This window comes from Corvus hawaiiensis, chromosome Z (assembly GCF_020740725.1).
Source record: "Corvus hawaiiensis isolate bCorHaw1 chromosome Z, bCorHaw1.pri.cur, whole genome shotgun sequence".
In the NCBI taxonomy this organism is placed as follows: Eukaryota; Metazoa; Chordata; class Aves; order Passeriformes; family Corvidae; genus Corvus; species Corvus hawaiiensis.
Window position 1 is genome coordinate 15,549,961 of NC_063255.1, and position 20,200 is coordinate 15,570,160.

A 20,200-nucleotide genomic window follows, 5' to 3' on the forward strand; every position below is an offset into this window, starting at 1 on the left:
ATAAAAGAATGACTGCAGAAGTGCTGTGCACAGAATCAGATCCACTCACGTTGTACTGACACTTCTCTCCTGGGAGTGAGCAGCAGCAGGCACTCATCCTGCAAGAAGTGCCTGAATTAAAGGCACCCTTTATCTGCCCCACAGCCTGCTCCAGAAGCATCCAACAAACTGCCACCAAAAAAACTTGCTGGCCAGTTGATCCATGTTCACATCCCCCTTCCCACAAATGCCCCCTTTCTCCTGTCCCCCCTCTTCGTGCACCCAGCATAAACACCCACCTCCTTCCCCAATACTGTTTCTCTGCCTCTAGCATCAAAGGCACTGTGTGAATGCTGGTGTTGCTCAAGAACAACTCACTGCATCTTTCAAAACAGTGTCTTTTCACAGTGTGGGGTAGGATTTTGAAGAGGCCTATATGACTTAGCTATGGAAATGCCACTATCCTCCCATCTGTTCAAATACCTCCTACCTCCTCGTGAGCCAGCCTCGCTGTGAATGATACTTCCCCTTCAATATCTTACCTACACCAGTATCAACTTTTATTCAGCACTTCCTCCGCAAGTATCACTGTGCTCCAGTGCTGCCCTCACCACAGTGGATATTCTCCTGGCACCTTCAACCCTCTGCTCCCACAGCTCCATCCCAGCACCTGCCAGCTGAGAACAGCCAGGCTGGCATCCTCCCCAGTTTATTTGTTTGTTTTGGGTAACAAGTTTCACATACAGCCTAATGTCACAGTTCACAATACTTTGTCTCAGCAGCACCACTGGTGAACTGTATCCTTGCTCTGTCCATGTGCAGCCACAGCACTGCCCCTTTCAGCCAGGCACAGAAATCACCAACCTCCTTTCAGATCCTCTGCAAGGCTGATGTTCCTCATGGTCACTCATATCCTCCATCCTCCAGAACACCCTCTCATTTTTGCTCTTTCCCTTGCTGCAGGGGCAGGGAGTATTTTGAGAAGTGATTTAGCTTTAAAGGATTTTAAGAGTCTGACCCTGAGTTTCTCATTATATGTTCGCATTCTGCCAGGAAAGCAGGGTTCCTGCCCAACTGAGAGCACTGAGTCCAACTGCAATAAGAATGATTCTACTAAACACAGCAATTACAGCCCTTGAGCTCAGAGTTGAAGCTCTACATCAAATTAATCCACATAAGGATGAGGACTGCCCAGCTGAGAAAATAAAATGCAATCCAGGATTTTAAGAGCACTTAGAATCTTCAAAGCTCTGCCTACAAGGAACATGAAAAAAATCTTGAGAGAGGTCTCTTACATAGCAATAGTTTAAAAAGATTATAGTAAGTATCCATCAGACAATTTTCTATTTACATTAACTTGCTACAGCACCTGAAATATCCACTAGACTGCCTCACAGGCTTTTACATGCCATACTCTTTCCAAAGATCCTACTACAAGTGGAGCCAGTGTCATCTTGGCAATCACTGCCTCTGTCCCTCCCATCTGTTCCTTCCTTGGTCTTTGCCCATCACTGTAGTCATCAGTACCAGACAGTAACATAGCAAAGTCAAAATTGTACTGGAGTCAAACACAATGCTCCAGCCACAGTTCCTGAGACCCAAAGAGCCTGTGCAAATTTCCAAACACTGCCACATAAAATCCCAATGTTCCCATGGCTGTCTTACACGAACAGAAACAGAAAAACACATGGAAAAAGTAAGCAAGTCTCATTAGACAGAGCCAGGAGACATTACTAAAGGAGGTCATGAGCAATGAAGTGCTGGGAAATGTCACTGCCCTCACCAGAGCTCACAATGTGGCTAAAAAAGATAAAAAACCAGGTGCCCTCAGAAGAAAGGAAGATGGCACCTTTCAAATGTTTAGAACCCCTTACCTAATGCATGGGATATTGAGACAGACTCTATTTTTCAGAGATCTTTTCTGAAATAATGAAGATAATTTCATGAGTAAAATAAGCATGACTTGCACATAAAAAAAGTCTATGAGAAAGTGTATGCTTTACCTTAAGGCTCAGAGCACTGAGTTATTTGCTTTCTACTAGAGAAATAAATTTCCACTTAAAAATTTAAATACTTCTTACTGCAATTTTTTAATTCACCACCAGATTTTAATTTTACGTTGAGCCAGCAGGGAATTATTAAAACTGATAAAGCCTGGCTCAGCTATATAGGCCAAATGCTTTGATGTCTGCGAGGTATACGTTACCCTTTCTTCTTTTTTAATCCTCATTATCTATTTCATTCCAACTTCCTGTAAAGTATTGAATTACTGATAAAATTGTAAAAAGTAAGCAATTCCTTCATGAGCACGAGTGGATTAACCAAAGGAAAATGAGCGCTCTTCAAGCACAGGTCCTGCCCCTCCCTCTCGCACACTTACACCCCTTCTCCCTGCAGGAAGGCAAGCAAGAGCATTTCTACTGGATCTGGGGGAAATACAAAAATGAGCGGCTACGGAAATTAGAGGATAAAAACGTTACACAGAGAGATGAAACAAAGAAACAAAGTGGGGGGAAGTCAAGAGAGAAAAGTCAATGGAGAGAGGTTTGTCTGAAACTGCAGGGCGAAATGCCCAACTCACTCTCAGGTTTAATTCATCTCACAAATGGCCTTGGACATCTCTGAGCCAAGAGCTCACTAAAACAAATTTTTTATTTCACTGGGAAAAATGTAAGAACCATCTGTCCCAAGTAAAACTGTCTGCTGTGTCTCCCTAAAGACAGAGTTCTCAGTAAGGCAGCTTGAGTTCAGTGCTGCACTAGACCTCACAAGCTCATACACACAGTGTAAAGTTTATAAATTTATACAGCAGTGATAACATGCTATTTATTATCTTCTTCAAAGCCACAAGAAGATTAAATCAATCAGCAGTCTAAAGATGAAGTGTTAATGAAAAAGCAGTGACCTCCTGCTGTTTGGCAGCTGTCCTCAAAGAATATCAGCTTTGAGGAGCTGTGCATCACACAACCCAAGCAGTGCTGCTGAAATAGAGCCTGGAAGAGAGGAGACTGTATATTCTCAGGCATTCAAAACTGCCCTGTCAATGATGCTGTTGTCATTACAGCAGCTCCAGAACACACTCACAAAACATATACTTAAGATGTCGCTGTCAGATGAAAGAACAACCTTAAGAAGGTGCCACTCAAAGCACTAATGGCTTTCTTTTCCCCCTAGGAAAGGCTAAGGCAAGGGCAACATACAAACTTGGAAGGGAAGAAAGGCACAGGTACCTCCCACAGCACCTTGAGCATCTTGGAAACTCGCAATAGCCTGAAATTACATTGAAAGACTTGAAGAAAAGGAAGGAGATAATCTTCCCCAAAGTTTCCAAAGTTCTCACTCTTTAAAAAGTTTATTTTTTCCTCTCATACAAGTTGAATTGTTTACAGAAAGACAATGACAATGGTGCTAGCTCATTGAAAAAAATGCTACAGATGGGAGGTATTAGGACTTTTCAAAGGAAAGATGTTGACACTCCATGTGTTATCATCTGACTGTAAGGACATCTGCTGAACCATGAGACATCAACATTTCTGAACTAATAGAAGGAAAGACTTTCACATACCTGGGAATAAGGGATATTTCCAAGGCCAAGAACATAGTAAGATTCAAAGAGTGGGATTTTTGTGAGGTTAATGAAAAAATTAGTTAACATAGCACTAATATTTTTTAAGAGCCACAAACTTTACAACTTCACAGTTTAGGCCAATCTTTATCAGGCAGGGAGTAATCAGACACCTTTGAGTTGCCTGCAATGCGTTCTCCTATATCTGTCCCTCTGAGGCTGCTGCTGCCATACCAGTCAAAAAACTCCTCCAGAGGCTGAACAGATCTAGTCTCACATGGGAAGTCTTAAGGTGCAAAGTCCTTCAGGGAGTATTGGTCATATAGAAACCCTCATATTATCATCCTCCATTTAATATGTTTACAGCCATTGCTACTCACAATGGCAATGCCTTTCCTCAGAGATGTGAGGCAGATGCAGGTGCTAAACTTCCTTGTCCGTTTCTTGTCTTGATAGATGTTTGCATTCTTGATTTTGGGATACAAAAAAAGAAACACTGTAAACTCTGCAACCACACACTTCATAGAAAAGGCTATTTTATTCTTCTTTCAGTAGGTTCCAACCACTCTGGGGCACAAACAAGCCTTGCCTCCCAGACACCACACTCCCTTCAGAAGCCGCTGTCGAGACAATGCCAACCCCACTCGTCACATCCCACACCAGCCTTCAGAATCAGGGTGGTGAAACTTTAAAAGCAGAGCTGTCTCAGGTGACAAGCTGTGGGAAGCACATTGTCTCCTTGTGCTCCAGCAACGACAGACATAAAACCTTCTTTAATGTACTCCTGAAAACATCAGGATAACCCCAGAGCTCCTGCCCTGGGTTTTGGCTGCCCATCTGAAAGCATGGAAGCCCTTCTCTAGCTGAATGGTCACTCTGTGTTTTTAATTAACAAGTACAATTAGAAGATGGACTCTTGAAAAAACATGGTGCCTTCAACTCAGATGACTTGAAAATTTTAACCAGCTAGATGCCCCCATTCCAGAAACAACTATTATGCTGGCTTTTAGACTAGAGTCAGCTTAAGTACCTTCGGTCAACAGGCAGCAAGGAAGCATTTACAGCAGAGAAAACTCTCCCTCTGCTGCCTCCTCCTTCAAATTACATGTCTCACTTTCCTAACAGCATCCAAAACGTAAGGACCTGATATCTTACGAAATTGGAAAATTACAATCAATGCGTTAATTGCACATCTAATTAAATAATCAGCATTCCTAAAATGCAAAGGCATCTGGGCGCAGACATGTGCTGTGAGTAGAAAAAACCTGTAATTATACTCTCAGTTGGAGCTGTAATTGCTTTTTTGATCAAGAAGCCTGGGAAGGAAAGGTTGCAGATGATATGAAATGTAGACCTCAAGTAGACATAACAGCTTTCCAACATGAACTGGTTGAGGAAAGCACAAGGGAAATAAACTATTCAGAACTTCTATTATAAACACAGATAAAGAAATAATAGACTTAACTTGCAGCAGTGGAAAGCTAGGTTAGACTCCTGGAAAAGCTTTTAATCAGAAGTGAGCATGGATTATCAAGGGAAGCTAAAAAATCTCTATCCCAAAAGGTTTTAACAAGTGGAAGTGCAGACATTTTTAAGGGATGCTTTTGAAGAAGACAGATGGTTTAGTTAATCTCTTCACATCTCAGTTTTATTGTTCTTTATCCTTCCAGAGCCTGTCTCAGGTAGGAGACTACATGGTAACACATATAGCAGACTAAGAGGCATGAGGGTACATTACTCCCCACAGATGGTCTGCAGGACAACCCTGCCTCCCACAACACAACGGCTCAGTTCAGACACTGCAGAGGACGTTTTCCTACCTGAGCTTGACAGTGAGAACATGCAAACTATCTCTCACAGAACTGTCCATGCATTCTGCAAGGTCAGTCCAACACACAGGGATTTGGCTGAAGGAACTAAGTGCCTTGATCCTACAGGGTAGCATTCTGTATGAACTTCCACAATTCCTTCTCCAGCCGGAGGTAAACTCAAGCTAGAAGAGGGTGTCCTGCTCACTAAACAAGAAACTATTTAATATTGTTTCTTTGATGTTACTCAAAGCAGGATGGCATGCTTTATTCATTGTATCACAGACAGGCCCTATCATTACATGCAGTTACATCACCATTACATGCAGAGAGCTAAGGGGTACTCCTCATCATATTACTGAGGTAATTCAAGCTTAATTGGTGTTTTGACAGCATACTTGTGAAGTCAAAAAGTTCCCATTTCAACTGAAGAACGTGTGCAATATCAGGTCAAGAGCTTCCTCTCTGAACACTCATCTCAGGACAACAAACCCCAGATTTCTCAAAGTAATTAAGTTGGGAGCATATCAAGCACTAAAAATTCTGGCTTTCCAGCTGCTTCATTTACTGCTCTGATGATTCATTTCCAGAATCTTAAATCAGATAATCAGAAATCAACTCATGGATCTGAGAGAGAGGAAATGGAAAAGCCCTTTCAAAAGACACAGTGGCTTGCCCAGCATCATGTAATAACATGGCAGGGGAATAACAACTAAAAATCTTAAAGAGCAATGAATGCCCAGCTACCTCTGCTGACAGATTGTGTCCTCTACCAGCATTTTCCTTCTCATTGCTACAGATGCCCCAGCTTTCAAAAAGTATGAAGAAAACATTTTTTACTATCCCACCTTTGCCTTTATGTCTCCTGGCTTAAGTACACTTTTCTCTTAGGTGGGAATAATTTTGTGTATTTATACTCCTTGCAGAAGGCAGCAGTTGATTAATGAACCAAAATGCCCCACAAATACTTGCTGTGAACCAAGTACAAACCTCTGCCAGTCTCTGAGGACACTGTTAGCATAGACACTGAACATGAAAAAAAGGAGCACTGCCGCATCAGGGGTCTGACAAAACCAACTCCAGCAACCACCCCCATATTACTAAACTCAGACACACTTTCCACACTTCCAGTAAAGGTACTTGACAGGCTCATATTGGGCCTGAATTAAGGGGCTCTGGAAATCCAGTCAGTCTGCTTCACTGACTGGGAGGGACAGAGGAAGAAATTAAATGTGAAAAAATGAAAATGCCTGGACTTAGAAAGCCTCTGCAAAGGGATGAAAACTGCACTACAAACCAGGCTTTGAAAATATAGCTGACCTGAGACAAGTCACTGAGAGGCCAATTAGCCCCTCTGGCAAAAGTCTGTGATGGAAGAGGCAAGTACAGCTGGCCCAAAACACAAATACTGAGCAGGGATGGCGAGCTTATTTCAATAGCTGCTGTCACTGTTTGGTGCTCTCAGGTCGCAGAAGCCCACTCCACCTTCCCAGAGAAATGGGTGTAAAGGCAAGATTAAAAAGGCATGATTCTAGCAGCTGTAAACAGTTGTGTATTAACAAGCTATTACTACTGCAAGCTAAAAATAGAGTGATATAATTTGGATGAGTAACATGTATCCATGTCACAAAATATGAAGGAGAGTTGTACTTGATTTAAACTGAGTTCCTTAAATTAGGCATAACGAAATTCAGAGTGAATACACCAGCCAATCCATAGGTATTTGTGTAGACAAAACTGGATCCCTTAAGTGCCCGTTATATGAGATAGCACAAAAAAACTTGCATGCATTTCAATCTGCTGCACTAACATAATACACTGAATAAAAATAGAAAAATATAAATAAATTGCATTAAAATTTAGCACTCTCAGTTTCTCAATAACAGTTTCTCAAAAATGTGTTTGCTATCTTAAAATACAAGGTGAATATTGACTCATTAACAAAAATAAAACCCAGATGGAGGCATGGTTAAAATAAACTGATCTTTCACATAAAGCAATTTCTATTTGTATTTCAAATATTCTTGTCTGCAACAACCTAAAGTATTAACCAAAGTGAGGCTAAATGAATTGACTCTTGAACTGATTTATCTAAATTCACTTGCAGATGGACAGCTCTATCATATCCTTTTTAGTGCATATCCTTGATACTGTCTCTGCTCCTTTTCAAGGTCTCCTATAAAATAATTTTCAAGTGCTAACTTTTAAAAACTTTTAATGACTGTGAGTTCAATTGCAATTTACTGCCTAAATAAGCAACTGAAATCCCGTGGGGAATTTCAAAAATCTGATTTAAGAACAAACCTGTTTACAAACTACACCATATTTTCTGAGCTATTACCACTTGAACATTCATCGAAAACAAAATTGTATCTATGACAGGTTCATTACCAGGCATGAGTCACTAAGAACAACCATTCTTCAAGAAACCCCTAACACAGTCTAGCATCCTTAATATCTGCTGTGCAACTGCATGGAAAAGCCACCATCCAAGAGGGGCCGCAATATGATTGTCACAATTTCATTTCTGTGAGAGCTTCTAAGCAGCAAATACCTCTCCTACACCCCTCAGGCTGTGTTTGGAAGCCCACAGGGTCCTGTAATCTGGCACAGCTCGACAACAAAGGCAGGCAGGTGGGCAGAGTGAATCCAGGGACGCCACACTATGAGGAACAGTGAGGGAGGCCGTGGTTCCATGGACATTTCTGGCAGCCTACTTAGAGGCTTTCTGGATGATGAAGTCCCACTCTTTGTTCCCACAGACGACTGTCATATAATAGCATTCATAAAAGACCTGGTTTTAGACTAATTAGAAAAGGCAAAGAAACCAATTTGGAAGCTGTTCACTAACAGTTAGAAAAAGCACTTTCTGATTTCTGCCTGGGTTTGTTCCTAACTGGTTTATGCCCTTCTGTTCTTGTGCTAACATTAACCTCTCACTTAAATAGCTATAAACTTGGCAATGTTTACTCCCATGTTCTATTAGTACATGGCAGCAGTGTCTGCTCTCAGCTTCCAGTCTACTAAGCTGAGCCATACTTGTTTGGTGTCATCTCACACAACCTCAGCCCCTTCTCTCCCTGGGCTGCCTTGATGTCCCCTCTCCCACTTCTATTCTCTGATGTTTGCAGTAGTCCTCATCTTCTCCAAATAATTTCCTGTTTTCTCACGTCATATTAGAAATACTATAGAAACACAGGCAGAAGAGACCTATTGCCTACCTGGTTTGCCACAGCATAGCATGCAGCATAAAGCAATTAATAATTTTACTCATTTCCCATTTGCCAAGCAGTAAGGCTCTCTTTCATAACTATTTCTACAGAACCACTAGTAAGGGCAGACTAAATAAGTTTGTAGATACCCAGAATAGCCCTTCCTTCCCCTACTGATCCAATGCATAAGCGTGGCTTAAACAGGATCCTCCTATTTTGAGCAGATACTCCCATAGTCCAGAGGACAGCACTACTGATCACCTGGTACTACATCATCCTGCAAACCTGAAGGCAAAAGCCACCCAGTACAGCAAGAGACTCACAGCCTACAGCACCCCAGTAAACTGGCACTCAGATTCACCTCAGCTCTTCCGGCATCTGGTAACTGCACACTTGAGCAACAGATGAGAATCTCAATCTACATTTGGGATTTCACCCCAGCTTTATGCCTAAATTATCTTTAGTTTTACAGTACACAAAGGATGAGGCTGTCAACAACCTCAGGAAACTCTTCCTGCGAAGCAGATATTGATAAACTGATGTTCTCAAGTGCCTTTCAGCAGAGGAGGTGTGTTACAAACCCAGCTCACAGACTGCCAGGAAAGGCTGCAGGCCTTTTCTTACAGATTCAAAAGCCAAGAGGAAGAACTGGTCCCACCTTTATATCTCCAGGTTTCAAATCAAACCCATGGGAAACCACTAAAAAGCCCTTTTTAAAGTGTCAGTGATTAACCATCAAAGCAGTAGAAATAAACAAAGCCCAGATCTGGCTCATCTGATCAGTCCTTCACAACCAAACCATCACTAAACCATCCAGACCCTAAATATCAGCAGATATGTATGTGTCCATGATACGGCTTAAAAATCCTATTTGAATGCCAAGAAATGACTCTGTATGCAAAGCGAGTTCTTGTTATCACTCAGTAAGAACTACATGCTAATAGGCAGCATTCATTTACTGCATCACAAGAGCTTGAATTCTATGCAGAAAATAAAAATGCAACTCTATTTCCAGCTGACACACCTGAAGGACAGGATGCCATCCAGAGGGACCTGGACAAGCCTGAGGAGTGGGCCCATGGGAACATCATGAGGTTTAACAAGACCAAGTGCTGGTGCTGCACCTGGGTCAGGGCAACCCCCAGTATCAGCACAGGCTGGGCATGAACACACCCAGAGCAGCCCTGCCCAGAAGGACTTGGGGGTGCTGGGGGTGAGAGGCTGGACATGCCCCGGCCATGGCACTCACAGCCCAGAGAGCCAAACGTGTCCTGGGCTGCACCCAGAGCCCCGTGGGCAGCAGGGGAGGGAGGGGATTGTACCCCTCTGCTCTGCTCTGCTGAGACCCACCTGGAGCACTGCATCCAGCTCTGGGGTGCCAGCACAGGAGGGACAGGGACCTGCTGGAGCCAGTCCAGAGGAGGCCACCAAGATGGTTAGGGGGATGGAGCATGCCTAAGAGAGTTGGGATTGTTCGGCCTGGAGAAGAGAAAGTCCCAAGGTGACCTGATTGTGGCCTTCCAGTAACTGAGGGGACCCAAAAGGAAGATGGAGAGGGACTATTCACAAGTGACAGGACAAAGAATAATGGTTTCAAACTGAAACAGAGTAGGTTTAGATTAGATATCAGAAAGAAATTCTTTACTGTGGGGGTGGTGAGGCACTGGCACAGGTTGCCCAGAGGAGTTGTGGATGCCCCGTCCTTGGCAGTGTTCAAAGCCAGGTTGGATGGGCCTCTCAACAGCCTGGTCTAGCAGAAGGTGTCCCTGCCCATGACAGGGGGGTTGGAACTAGATCATCTTTAAGGTCCCTTCTAATCCAAGTCATCCTACGGTTCTATTATTCGATTTTACATGCTATGTAGCACCATGCAGAACTGGAGTACTGATGTCTTCAGGCATTGTATTATGCAATATTAACAGCTTTTTGACTTACAAATACCACTTTTACAATGGGGGAAAAACAAAGCAATCATCTTACTTGAATCTGGATGCATAGCACTGGAAGACTCTAGTTACACAACCCTTACATGACTCCAAAAATCAGCTCAGAAGCATGCGAGCCAACCCTGCCCTACATCTAAACAAGTTGTGTAACAACACAGCTTGGAAAACAAGAAACAACTGAAAGAAAAAGCAATACTAAAAGAAAAAATTGAGCCTAGCCCCTTTTTTCTGACCTTCTGGCTTTTCCTATGAAGTTATGTTATTATTCAATGCATTTGCTAACATTGCATGGATAGTTATTGTTCCATTTATGATGCTCTCAGCCAGTGCTGTTTAGCTCATCTTTTCCTCAATTCTTGTGCTTTGTAAGCTGAAGCCCACTGCTATCTCTCCGGTGCAGCATTTCTTGTACAGATTGCTTCAGTAATACACAGCACTGGGAAATATCCCCTCCTCCCACACAGATCCTTAAAAATAAGAGTGTGAAGTCTGGCTCTCCCAACAGCCAATGCTATTTTTAAGGGCTGCGTATGTGGCAGGTAGGAGTCCCCCCACCCACCTCTCCCATTGCACCCCTATTTTGAGCAGAAGCAACTGGCTTACTCCAGTGTCAGATGAAACTCTTCACAACTTTTCCTGATGAGCACCACGCGTAAGTGTCATGTCAAGGTGATCAGGACACTGCACATTTCTGTGCCCCATTCTAAATCAGACACAACCTCTACCACGAGAGCACACTTCCTGTAATTCTGTCTGCCATTATATCCCCAAAACAAAGTGCAAAGAGGGGAGTTTTGCCTAAGGTGGCAGTGGTTGTCTCAGCTCAAACACTTACAGTGTTCTTCTACAGCCTTTAGTACATACTACTGAGAGAACTCGGTCCATTCTTCAAACAAATCTGGGTTTCATTTTTACAAAAGCTTCACCACTGCAGCAGGTCCTGAGAAATGACAATCACTTGGTCAAGAAGGTTTTCTGGAAGAGTCTTGGTACAAGTGTGAATGCAAGCTGGGCAGCATCAGACAAGGAAAAAGAGCCTACTGTAGTTCACCCCAGTTCAGAGGGATAAGCTATGTGCACACGGATAGCTCCTCCAGCCTGCAACACTCAGGTCACTTTTTGACATAACCACCACAGAAACTTCTGTGAGCAGGTAGCCTATGAGAAATGTTCCCAGCAGAAAAAAGGCAGAAGTCATGGATACACTGCCTAATCAAGAATCTAGGAGTTGTACAAGACACAGGTCATCTATCCACATCACCAGTTCACTGCTGCCACCCACATCTTATCTCTGATCAGCAGAGGTACACTTGTATGGAGAATAAAGAAGGTGACTAAGATACCTTTTCCTTCAGAAAACATCAACTTGTCAGAATCAAAATCTGCTTTACAGGACCATAATGCATTTGAATGAGAACATTTCTCTGGTCTAAGATGTCCAAACAGTTGAGGGAGTGCAGAGAACAGTGATTCCCTGGAGGAGTTGTTAGTTGATCTTAGCAGTCAATGCACTTCCTAAACCGTGGGAAACCTAGGTTAAAATCCCAGTATTGCTCAGTTTAGATCAGGAACAAGAGTCCTATTCCTCCCTTACTCTAGACATACCTACCTTAAAAAAATTAATAGGTATAATGACAGTCTATTCACAACCAGTGCTGTCGTTATGATCTTAGAGAAGCACAGAGTTCAGCCAAACCGGATTATTTGAACATAATGTGCAGTACTGGCACAAAGAAAGAAATGCATCTAATTGTGGAACACATCATGCGTGTAAACTATATCCCAGATGTTGCTCAAACACCTTCCCTTTCTTTTAAAGAAATCAATGGAATAAACTTTGGAAGAAAAGCAAACTTCTCTTGAATTCCCATTTAAAGGCTTCAGAACAATTTTGACTTACAGATGTGTATGATTTACAATACAAAGTCTAGAGAAGCAAAACCCCCTGAATTTGTCTGGGGTTTTTTTCTAACCAGCAACAAGAAGATATGGAGAAAACTGAAGGGGAAAGATGCCCGGTGTGCCAGGGGATACAGACCATCAACACCAAAACTGGCTTTTAGCAGATATGAGTGTCAATATATTGATATGTTCAGAGAAGCTTTCAGAAAGCCCTGTTAGAAACTGACCAGGCTCAGGGCTGCTGTGCTCATTAAAGAAAACATTGCACGTTGCTTCACAAGAGAGCATTTCTCTTACCTACTCTAAAAGGGGAAAGGCTGCTGATCCTTTCCACTGGAGGTAAGGTTATCAAACAGCTGCTCAAAAATCACAACAGTAGCTAACGAAGGCACAACACTATTTTCTGGTGTGTACGTACAAATAATTATCACTTTCCTCTAGCATAACATTCACTGTAAAGCATATTAAAAAATTATGGTAGTTCTTAGGGAATCTCAGAAAGGATAAATAAAAACGGCTTTTATCCCAAACAGATGTGAAAATGCAGGTATTTTATTTAAGACACTTGGAGAAGAAAGAAGCTTTCCCTCATCTGAGTACAGTATGTCAGCTGAACCTTCCCTGACAGAGGCAACAACAGACACAAGTTGTTCAAACACCAGGGAATCACCCCACACTAAAAGCTGCCTCAGGAAAGGCACAAAGGACTTTGGAGAGTCTCGCAAGACTTGCTAGCTTGCGAACTCAGATGCAACAGAGAGAACCAAGATTATGGCATAGGGAGACAGTCTCTACTATTTTGTATTTGAATGCTTTCTAAATAACTATGGTTGTGCAATCCCTAAGAGATCTGAAAGCTGCACTTGCAGAAAGGATTTGACTACCATAGCCACCTAACACCAGTCTCCAGTACAGCTGGCAGAAACCCCCGGTTCATGCCTGACCAACATGATCTCCACCGGAGTGTAGGAAGAGCAAATTCTTGACCACAAGAATGTTCTACACATCCCCACCAACACTGATCCCTAGGACACTTGATCAGGAATGCTCATATTTTGGTGGAGGTTAAGATAACCTTTATAAATCATTAGATAGAAAAGAAGGAAGACATTTAACTGGAGATGTACATTTTGTGTATGAAAAGAAGTTTCTAGTAACTCTCTGTTAGAGTCACAGTGCTTCAGTTTGCTTCTTTGCCACTGTGTGGGAGGCTTTCAAAATGCAGAGCTTACTCATCTTCACAGGACTGATAAAGAGACACCTAGGCAACAAAGCCAAAGGGAAATAAAATGCCAAAAGCAAACTATTGCACGGACTGTAAAGTCCATGAGAGGTGGAAAGGGACAGCTTCCAGTCTTTTGGTGACTGGCTCAAAGCAGTTTGCTCTCCACTAGCCGAGTGGGCTGGTGCACAGTACATGGTTTTACTCATCAGAGGGCCTGGGTTCACATGTGGGGGTTGATTTCAATCACACAGGGATAGGCAGACAACTTACAATCAAAGTTGCAACCAAAACTGGCACCAAACCCTGCTGGTCTCTCCACCATGAGTTTAAGTCCAGCAAGGACTTTTAGGGCATCACACTGTTGCTTATGAAGGGAATAGTAGGGCTTGGCACCAACAGCTTGCTGTCTCAAAATCAAAACAGGGCTTCACACTACAAAATCACCAGCACAGAACCCTCCCAGGACCAGCGCTTTTAAAACTGAGACCCTCATGGTTCTTAAATATTTGCAGGTGCTTGATCAGAGGTGAAGCTATAGAGCATGAGAAAATCAGACCAAGGATATGACTGGGTACCTGTAAGACTAAAGCAAAACCCCCTTTAGTCCCTGCTACTGCAGGTGATCATCATATTCCAGAAAACCATTGTCATGAACTACGTCTGCCATCTCAGTATGTGAACTGATTACGCATCAGTCAAAAGGAACAGGCTATTGCCATTAAACAGGGAAAGACAAAGGTTAAATCAAAATAGTTGGTATAAAATGGCATTATAAAAAGAATGAGGAAATAGTGCTCCAGTTACTTTGGTTTTGAAAAAAAATAACTCAATTGATGTATTTAATCTGCTGACATAAAAGAGGAAAATGCTGCGTAAGACTTTTTCCCCCATAAACAAATTCAATGTAAGTGGAGAAAATCCGAGATCCCATACCCTCCTCTAATACTTAAATATACTTGAAAAAGTTGGTAAGAGAGGTAATTTGATGACTGGACCGAATTTTTGCTCTTCCTCGGTCTGCCTCCTCTTCTGTTATACAAAAGTCAGATTCAAATTTGTTTAATTTTAAAAGTCACACAGCCATGTCCCTAGCTGGAGGCTACTTCAGTTACTGAGCACTGCAAGTTGAAGGTGCAATAGATACATGTTTGTTCTTCCTCTGAAAAAGTCCCACTGAGGGACTGCAGCAGATGAGCTATCAATTAATCCCTCTTTGTAGTCAAAGTTCTAAGTGTGAAGGTGAGGATTATTGAGTCATTCCTTGAAAAAAACTGGGCTGAAAACCCTAGTTGATTCTGGCATAATTAAGTTTCCTCTTCACAGAGAAAGAGAACAAGAAAAACAGCAGAAGTGAAGAACAAAACGTACGTGCATGCTACAACAAAGCTTTTTTAACATGCACAGTTACAAATTTCTGTGTCATTTTGTAACTGTCAAGTCTTAATTAAAACACTACATTTCTCTGACTCATGGTCAGAATGTAGGATGCATGTACATTATTCACATGAATATTAATCTTTTCCCAGGTAGGAAGCTGAATTGCTCAGGGGATTTATAATCACATCACGTATGGAAACTTCTTGGGTGTCTTTTTCTTTTTTGGACTTTTTCTTTATTCTTTCAAATTTCAGTCTGATCATTAACAATTAAGGGCTGCAAGAATCATTTCAGTAGTCTATGTGATAGGAGTCCAGCCCCTCAGATCTGTGCAGTGGAGCTCTATGTGTATTCATGAAATGTTATGGTATGTGGAGAAAGAGGAATTGCGAGAAATGTGCTGGAGACATCACTTCAAACACTAAGGACATAACCACCTGCTCTGAAGTGCTAGAACAAACAAGGATAATCCTCTTGAAAGCTCCTAGGTAATGACAGAAGATGGAAAGATGTTAACACAGTGACCAGAGAAATGAGACATGATCTTTTCTAGCTACCAAGAGAATCCCCAGGTTAGACTATCACCACAGGGACCTTTATAATCCTGATCCTCATCTATAAGTCTGTGTTTGTATCACTGACTTTAAAAGAAAATCTATGAACAAGCTGATGACTCAACTTGTGCGGAAAGCAACTAGCAGAGATGCTCTTCCTAAGATTTAAGCACAAGTGCAGAGAGAAATAAGGATGCAAATGCATCTGAAGAAACTGTGAGAGTCGTCCTGATACCTTAGAAGGAAAGGAATTAGACAAGCTAGAAAACACTACGCAATTCAAGAACACAAACTAATAAGAACTCAGAAAATCAAGTGTCTAGAGCTCAAGAGAAAGAGGCTTAAAGGACCAGGGACTTCAGGAAGCTGTTAACAGCTAATGAAACAGCATTACCAGACAAAAATCAGAACCTGCCCCAGTGAAGAAACTTCCTGCCCTCTAAGAGGGCTTGAACTCTCTTCCTGAGGAAGTTTTTAAGGACAAGAATGATTGCACAGAAAAGGAATCAAAAGGCTGAAGCACAATATTAAACATCTAGCAATGAACACACAATATGACAAATAAAGGATGGATGTCACTCATCATCATCAGCTGGCATTAAGAAGGCTGGAAATTTGATGCCTTAATTGCTTCAGGTCTTCAGTGACAGGGACAAATGCAGTCAGGCAGCTGACAGAATTAATACTGGATTGTTGGGGGGGGTTTAAAGCAAAAAGGTTTAGAAAGTTATAAAATAGAGGCTCCAGTAAAGAAAAACAAATTTGAAAGAAATAACCACCTTATCTATCTGTTAAGTCAGCCGGCTCTGATAAATACTTATCCTCAGGTTCTAGGTTGCAACACTGATAATCAGTAAGCACTAAGAACTTGAGAAACAGACAATGCACTTGAAGACTTGAAAAAGGCAAAGTAAGTATTTATGCTTAAAAAATAGTAAGAGAAAGCCTTGGTTAATTATAAAAGCACTAAGTTGACACACACATACACCCGCCCCCCAATTCCCTGGGGATTGAAGACTGGAACAAATAACCAAATTATCTGCAAATCTTCTAGAACATAAAAAGGAGAGAAATAACTGTGAGCATGGTTTCTTCAAGAGTAGAACTGTGTCAAATGCATTTAACTTCCTTCTATGACAAGGTAAATTATTCTAAGGGGTAGCGAGAGAATAGTAGAAGTTTTATACCCTGTGATCTGGATGAAGCTGTTAAAATAGATGCAAATATACTGGTAAAAAAATGATAATCATAGTAGCCAAATTCAAAGAATGTATCAAGCAAGATCCCTCAGGCAACTCTGCTAGCACACAGGACATCAGCTTGGATACCACACAGCTTTGTAACAGACAACTTGAATGATTTGTTCATGTAAAAGGTAAGGAGGAGACAGACAACAAAGTGCTTACAAAATGAAAAAAAAAACCCAAAATGCTGTAAGAACAAGTGCAAAGCCATATTCAGCTGTAATCCAACACAAATATAGGCTATGCAACAACTGAAAAAGTCCTTTTACAGAAAGAACCTCAGCGCTGGAACATATAAAAGGCTAACTATGCATCAGCGATAGCCTGTGATAAAAAAAGCACCATCACAGCAGGACAGCCAGTATATCTTGGGATATCAGGATCACAGGAAGGAGAACAAAGTCTTGGTTGCTGTATAGTGCACATGAGCAGGCTCTCAGCTGGATTTTTACATTCAGCTTTGGACACTGCACTTCAGGGAAAACAAAGAAAGGAGTAAGAGAGAGAAGAAAAAAAAAAAAACCAGCCTGACTTGAGAGTGCCTAAAAATCCTGGCAAGAAAAGGCTAAAAGAAAAAGGGTCCTCTAGTGAACACAAGAAGAGCAAGTGGAGCTTTGTCCTGTTTTTGCAGTAGCTCTTTACTATTCCAGTATTCCTTATCCTAATCATGAGACATGGATTTATATGGAACAAGAGAGACCTAGAGCAGAGGTAAGGAAAAAGTCTTTGGACAGTAAAGGCAGCTAAGCACCAGAGCAGGCTCTTGGAAAGCTCCAATTACTACATTTTTTGGTTTAAGAGAATTTTTGATCAATAGCTGTCAGCAGTGGTCAAGACAAACCAAAAACGACATTTTGCTATCAAAACTAAACTACTGTTTCAGTAACAACAATCTCAAAGCATGTCTTCCTCCCAATTCAGGAGAAACACAAAATTATGCTGAACTACCTCATGGACCTTCTACTCTCTCAGAAAACGAGAGACATCCATAGATAGGTGGTGTTGAATCTCTTGTCCCTTGTTTTGCACTTTTTTCCATAAGGCACAGAACGAAACTGTTTTGTTTGCATACTCTACAAAATAACAGCAGAAGTTCATTTCTTCTTATATACTAGTAGTGCTCTTCACTTTCCATGTCATACTGAGGGTTTTGATCCAAATCCTTTCTGCTCAGAAGTGAAGCCACCGTTAGATGAAAAAGCATTTACAATCCAGATAAGAAAAGAGAAAAACTATTTTGCCTCCCCAGATGCAAAGCAACAACAATCACTTCCTTGAAAATATGCAAAAATCCGGAAGATAAAGTCCTGATTGTGACAGATACTGTAAAATCTCTCATAAAAACAAAACAAGTCACCTCTAGAAGAAAGTAGTATTTCTAAGTGAAATATATTAACTCTGCACTTAGGGTAGTAGGCAAAAGTTTATCATCTATGGAACATGAACACCATATGTTATCCTTCTGTGGGCATATAGATGGATAAAACCATAAGACTTTTTTTTAAAAATCCAACTTTTTGGTTCTTAAACACTGTTTTCTAAAACAAGAGTGTTTATACTGTTATAGAAAATGTCACAACCTTTTCCTTTTGACTTCCCAAATCAAGACTATTTATTTTTAAATCTTACTTTCATGAGATGGAAATATCAAGAGTTACTATACACCCACTTTCAATAAGTATATATAAAAATATTTGATGCAAAGTTTCCCAAGGAACATTTTCACATGACAAATAATACAGATAACTCCTACTAAACTAACAAGCTATCCTCAAGTTGCCTTGAGAAAAAGTCTTCATTTCAAACAATTTAGAATAAACCATTTAAGTTCCAGACACCATTATTACTATTTACAAATTCAGAGCTAATTTCTCACATTCTGCATCTTTTCTGATATTCATCTCTAGTTCCCCACAATGATGTTAAAAATGTCTGGTAGAATCAGAGAGCTCTAAAAACATCACAGCATACTGCAGTCCTACCTAATACATTTGAGGAATTTTTTGTCTGCAAAACATCAAAACTGCAAGAGGTGTCTTACGATGAAGAAGAAATGAAACCTTGAGCCACAGCAGCTTGGAAAAGGAACAAAGCAGTACTCCATCCTACCTGTTGAAGCTGCAGTCGGACTTTGCTAATGGCTCTAATCCAGTGGGCTCTTGCTGGAGGAAACGGTGGTGGCTCGATGTCACCCTGGTAGCTAGAAAGCAAGAAACAGGAAATCACTATATGAAGAACACCTGTAGCATTAAAGATTCGACCACATGGTGCAATCACAGCTTCAGCTCTGGAAGCTGGAGGAACCAACAAGCTCCAGTCAGCACAGTCCTGCATGTGCTCTGGGAAGTGAGAAGCTAAAGTAGAGGTCTCCTTATACACAGAAGCCACCTTGAAAACTGATGAGCTGAAAGATATGAGCAGTACACAATCCAAACTCAGGAGGAAGATGATGTTTGTGAGAACATCAGGAAGGCAGTCCACAACACCACATCAAGCCAGTGGAACACAATGGTACCATAACTGTGTTACCATACCATAACAGACACAAAGAGGTAGATCAAAGATTTTATATCCCCATGCCTGTTGCAGTTCCCTTCTAACCACTGCCTCTTCCTACTCCTCCTGCTACAAATTTACAGCCCCTCTTTAGGGGAAACACTGACAACAGGGCTCTGCCGTGAGTTTCCCCCATGCACTGAACCTTTGTCACTCCACTTTCCTAAAGCTTTTCAAGATGGTGTGTGAATCCGTCAGCAGAGCTCCATCTCAGTGACCCACAGCACATCGTGCAATCCCTAACCTTGTGATACCGTGGGCTTTTGGTTGCATTCCTGCTTTTTATGTTGCTGAGGTGTAAATCACAAAAGTAAACATCTCCTCCTGCCTGCAAAGCACCAACCCCACACTGCTGACTGCATAAAAAAACCCCATAGCTGAGAGCAACACACATCCATACTACAGGTCTAGGGCAGGTGTGGCCCTAGGGATCAACATTCAGAGCTCAGTTCCATGCATACTCCATGGAGACAGGAGAGCACTGCCAGAGGGTGGAGGGAAAGGGAGCCAGTGAGGCAGGAGCATCCAAGTTAGATGCCTAAATTAGCCTGAAATAGACTATGTGAATAACCTTTCCTGTGAACAAATATAGGCCAGCCATTCTGGGACAAGACTCCTGCTGCTCTGTAAGGAAAAGAGGAAAGTGAATCAGAGTTTAAAAACAGTTTAACACTTTTCTAGTCTTGTTTTCCTTTTTTCATCTTTAGTGTAAGGCTTGCCTACACATGAACTCCTGTAGTTAATTCTATCATCCAAGCGCAGTGACACCAGCTGTACCCTCCAAAGGGCACAGACAGGCAGACATCTTCCCATGGATCCAACTGAACCAGAT

The 20,200-nt window shown here is 41.7% G+C and overlaps 1 protein-coding gene across 14 annotated transcripts in view; it reads right to left on the reverse strand.

Moving 5' to 3' along the window:
• Nucleotides 1-20,200, reverse strand: part of UNC13B (unc-13 homolog B) — a 213,406-nt gene that overhangs the window by 107,648 nt on the left and 85,558 nt on the right. For all 14 annotated transcript variants that reach the window (XM_048290580.1, XM_048290582.1, XM_048290583.1 and 11 more), the window contains one exon: nt 18,922-19,012. In XM_048290580.1, the coding sequence (XP_048146537.1) occupies nt 18,922-19,012 (91 nt within the window). The remainder of the gene's footprint in view (nt 1-18,921; nt 19,013-20,200) is intronic.